Source organism: Nothoprocta perdicaria, unplaced genomic scaffold (assembly GCF_003342845.1).
Source record: "Nothoprocta perdicaria isolate Ctin4 unplaced genomic scaffold, notPer1 scaffold_128, whole genome shotgun sequence".
NCBI lineage: Eukaryota > Metazoa > Chordata > Aves > Tinamiformes > Tinamidae > Nothoprocta > Nothoprocta perdicaria.
The window spans coordinates 1,892,913-1,897,172 of NW_020454405.1; the positions used below are offsets into that span (position 1 = coordinate 1,892,913).

General features: G+C 46.8%; 1 protein-coding gene across 1 annotated transcript; it reads right to left on the reverse strand.

Moving 5' to 3' along the window:
- Positions 1 to 380: 380 nt before the first annotated feature.
- IL6 (interleukin 6) lies at positions 381 to 3,364 on the reverse strand. The gene is made up of 3 exons (XM_026033370.1): positions 3,245 to 3,364; positions 2,964 to 3,110; positions 381 to 691 (listed from the first exon to the last, which is right to left on the reverse strand). Exons 1-3 carry the CDS (start codon positions 3,356 to 3,358, stop codon positions 500 to 502), a joined length of 453 nt encoding a protein of 150 aa, XP_025889155.1. The 5' UTR covers positions 3,359 to 3,364; the 3' UTR covers positions 381 to 499.
- Positions 3,365 to 4,260: the final 896 nt, after the last annotated feature.

Consider the following 4,260-nt stretch of genomic DNA (forward strand, 5'->3'; position numbering starts at 1 on the left):
ATAAATTTTAAAAATTCCTGAAAATGGGTATTTAATAATTGTAGGTATTAAAATTGGATATGTTGGAATTCCTTAGTCTTATTTAAAATTCAGAGAGGTTAGACATTTTTTAAATCATCTTTTATTTCTTCTAAAAATATAAATAGATCATAAATACCATCCCTTAAATAGCATCTCTTAAATACTTTAAAAGCATAAGTTATACAACAATATTTTTAGCTTCCAAAATTATTTTTGTTAAATACGTATTAAATCATTTCATATTATGAATATATCATTAGAAAAGTTATAAAATAGGTCTTCTCTTTAAATTATTTACTAAATATTGAAAATATAAATTAGGCAACATTAGAAATGTATAAATATTTTAAATATAATAAATAGAGAATATATAAAAAATGCAAATCATTGTTACTATTTCAGGTTCTTAAAACAGAACAACACTGTCATCTGCCACATGACAGATTTGTAACAAAGGATCGTGCCTGAATTAAAACATTCAAACACTGACACTCCTGGTGTTTTTCAAATAGCGAACAGCCCTCACGGTTTTCTCCATAAACGAAGTAAAGTCTCGGAGGATGAGGTGTGTGGTGATTTTCTCTATCCAGGTCTTATCYGACTTCAGCTTTGCAAGAAGGGACTTCTTGGAAGCAGAGTCTAGGATGACCACTTCATCGGGATCTATCACCTATGAAAAGACAATAAAGGTATGGTTGTTAGAACATAGTAATCTGCCCTATAAATGTAGAACACACTTCCAGCCAGCTACATGTGCACCCTGTTCCTACTGGATCTGATGGACCTCGGTGGGACATGTGCTTGTGGGTAGTCCCACATCTGCTATGTGATTTGAGGTATGTTTCCATCTGGTGTTACTGCTGCTGAAGAATCAGAGGGTCTTCCTTAATCTATGAAATATGTTCCAGATTGAATACAAATTCTTGCATTTCTGAGAAATACACTGCACTGCAGTGACCTATGYGTCAATGCATCTTTTCTTGGTATCTGCTAGTTAGTTATGAATGTAGTATGTCCTCATCTGTAATACCTACATTTTGAGTCATAAATTATTTGGATGGTGTTTGCTTTCTCTCATATTTTGTAGTAGATTACAGTTTCCAAAGATGCCAAGCAGGTTTAGCTGCTTAGTCCTTCTTTGCAGACACTTAGGTTCACAGAACATTAAGTCTTACTGACTTTCGCTGAGGTGTGGGATCCTTCCAGCAGTAAAGAAGATCCTTCTGGATTCCCTACTGGAAGGGATCCTTCCAGTAAAGAAGAATCAGGTACCTAGTTCTGACTGATAATAGTGGCAGCTGGATACCCAAAAGCCTGTTAAGAATTTCTCCTGTGAAGTGTCTGCATGGCCTTTGAAAATAGCAATGACTCCCAAAAACGACCATTTTAGACAATCTGATTTGAGTTGTAGAAGTCTAACCATGAACAAAGTATCTGTTTCATCCTGTTTGAAGAATCTCCACTAAGCTTTAACGAGTGGCAGATGTCTGTGTACCTCCTCCTCAAACATGTGGATTCTGATCACACATAGGTCAAGGTCGTTGGTAGATTCCACTCTTTACAACATGCTATAAAAATTTGTCTGCTCCATATCCAGATTCATGGACCTACCTGACCACAAATTAAGTGACAGGTTCTGTCCTTTATCTCTCTCCTATCTTAAAGAACAGGCAATTTTTATTGTTGTTGTCATTGTTTTATTTCCAATCTAACCATCAAGACTCTTCTACTTTTTAAAGTCACCACAGTTCCTACAAAGTTTTGCTATTGAACTTTTCATTAGATCCATCCTGTTTAATTTTGCTTGTTCTAACTAAACAGTCTTTTTTTTTTATTATTATTTTCAAAAAGGCTAGTCTCAGTCATAAAACAACTTTCTGCAAACTCATAAAAAGAGTTTAAAGTCAGTCAGTTGTCTTCTGATGACAAGACTATTGTTCTAAGCTATTAAAGTGTGAAAAAGCAGTTCAGCTCCCTTTCACTTAAAGAATGGTGAAGGGACATAGGTTAGGAAAGGTATTATAAGCACACAATAGGCTTTTCAAATGCTGAAAACCACCTTGTGGCACATTTCCGCCTTTCTTAATTCTGCTGTACTTACTCACCTGGGTGGCTCCTAACTCTKAACATAATAACCCTTAGCATTAATACATTCTTTGTCATCAGGGAAACTATCTGCATGAGTAAGCACTGCAGGAACAAAGTGAATTTTCAAAGTACTCCAAAACAYAGAGAACAACTGTCATATTGCAGTATCATTTTGTTTCAAGACAGAATTAAGTTTGTAAAAAGGATGAGGCTTTTTTTTCTATTACGACTGCAAGCAAGAAATACACTTTTTTCCCCCCCCAAGATGCAGCACCTCTTATTTAACCAAATAATTAAGCCAAAATTCATTAACCTAATTCTGAATGCAACTACCTTCATTGGTTTTAAACTACTTAAAGTTTCAACATAACGTACAAAAAAACTACTTTTTTGAGAGTTTTAAAGATTAATAAKTATTTGAAAATATATTCGTTATTTCTGCTTTTTTAATACTTATTTTTTACTTTTTAGATGTTTGCAACTTTAGAAGGTTAGGACCGAATTGCATTTCTGCAATTATGGACAATCGCAGGAGAAATCTTACTACTTTTTACAAGYCTTGCAGCATAAATATTTGTTCCTAAAACTGTAGAGTGTATTTAATTGTTGGAGCGTACGCTTTAAAAATAACAACAGAAAGTAGAAAGGGGAACCGTTTCTTTTAAAAAAAAAAAGTTTGTAAAATCCAGAAAAGAGTAGATGAGGAAAGTTCGAGCCTAAGGAGCTATGCAGCCATCAACCTGTCCCTACCGAAAGGGAGCGGGAAGCGCTCAGCTTCCCACAGSATGCCATTTCCCAGCCCTGCCCGTGTCGGAAGAGCGGCCCGAGGGAATCGGCGGCGGCCCCAGACTCACCATCTGCCTCAGGGTGCTCGCCAGGTGCTTGGTGCTGTAGCAGAGCGACTCCACTTGCTGCCGCTCGCTGGCGAACGCCTCCTGCACGTACTCCAGGTACGTGTGGAAGGCGAAGAGGCCGCTGGAGAGCTTCCTCAGGCACTTGTCCTGCGGGAGGGAAGCGGCGGCGCTGAGCGACGGGGCCGCGCGGGGCAGCGCTCCGCGGCCCGGGCACGTCGGGGCACGTTTGGGGCAGGTTTTGGGGCAGGTTTGGGGGGCCGCGGCGGGTGCGGGGCTCTTGCCTCGTTGAAGCCGGACAGGAGGCAGCCGTCTTCCTCGGTCACCCGGGGCAGGTTGAGGTTGTTCTGCACGAGCATCTCCATGCTGTTCTCGCAGACGGTGAACTTCTCGCACATCTGCGGGCAGAGCGCGGGGGCTTTGAGCGCGCGGGGCCGGCCGTGAGCGCGAGCGCGAGTGTGAGTGTGAGCGCGAGTGTGAGCGCGAGTGTGAGCGCGCGCGGGCACGCACCTCGTCCTGCAGGCGCGCGGCGCGGCTGTGCAGCAGCCAGGCGAGCGCCTCGCACTCGGGCAGCGCCGCCCGCGCCGCCTCGCCCGGCGCCTCGGCCTCCCCGGACGCGTCCCCGGGCAGCGGCGCGGCCAGGAGCGGCGCCGCCCGCAGCACCAGCAGCAGCAGCAGCGCGGCCGCGGCGCCGGCCCAGCCTGCGGGGAGAGAGACACCGTGAGCCCGGAGCGGCCCCGCCGAGCCGCCCGGCCCGGCCCGGCCCGGCCCGGCCCACTTACAGCCCCCAAGGAACTTCATGTCGCGGCGCTTCTCGGCTGCGGGCCTTGGCTCGTCGGCGCGGCTGGCGGGCTGAATGAGCTCCGGGCATCGCTGGACGAGTTTTTATCGAGGGGGCTTCGAGATTATTCATGGCCTGGGAAAACCCGGCCTGAGAATACGGCCGAGGGGGGGTGGGGGGTGTGCGCGCGCCTCCCGCCCGCGGACACGGCGCTCGCCGAGGAGCGCGCGCCGGGATTGTGAAACGGGACGCGGCGGGGGGGGGGGAACGGGACGGGACCCGGCGGGACCCGGAGCCATGAGGTCATCGCGCGCGCTCCTCCCGCGGCCGCGGCCGCCCGCGGGCCCGGCCCGCAGCCCGCTCACCTGCCCCGCGCACCGGGGCGCACACTGGCYCCCCGGGCACCCCCACATACAGGCGCACGGCTGTACGTGCATACACAGAACGTGTGTATTACACATATGTATGTATGTTCAGAGGTGCTATGTCATGGGTTTCAACAGGCTCTTCATCACCTGT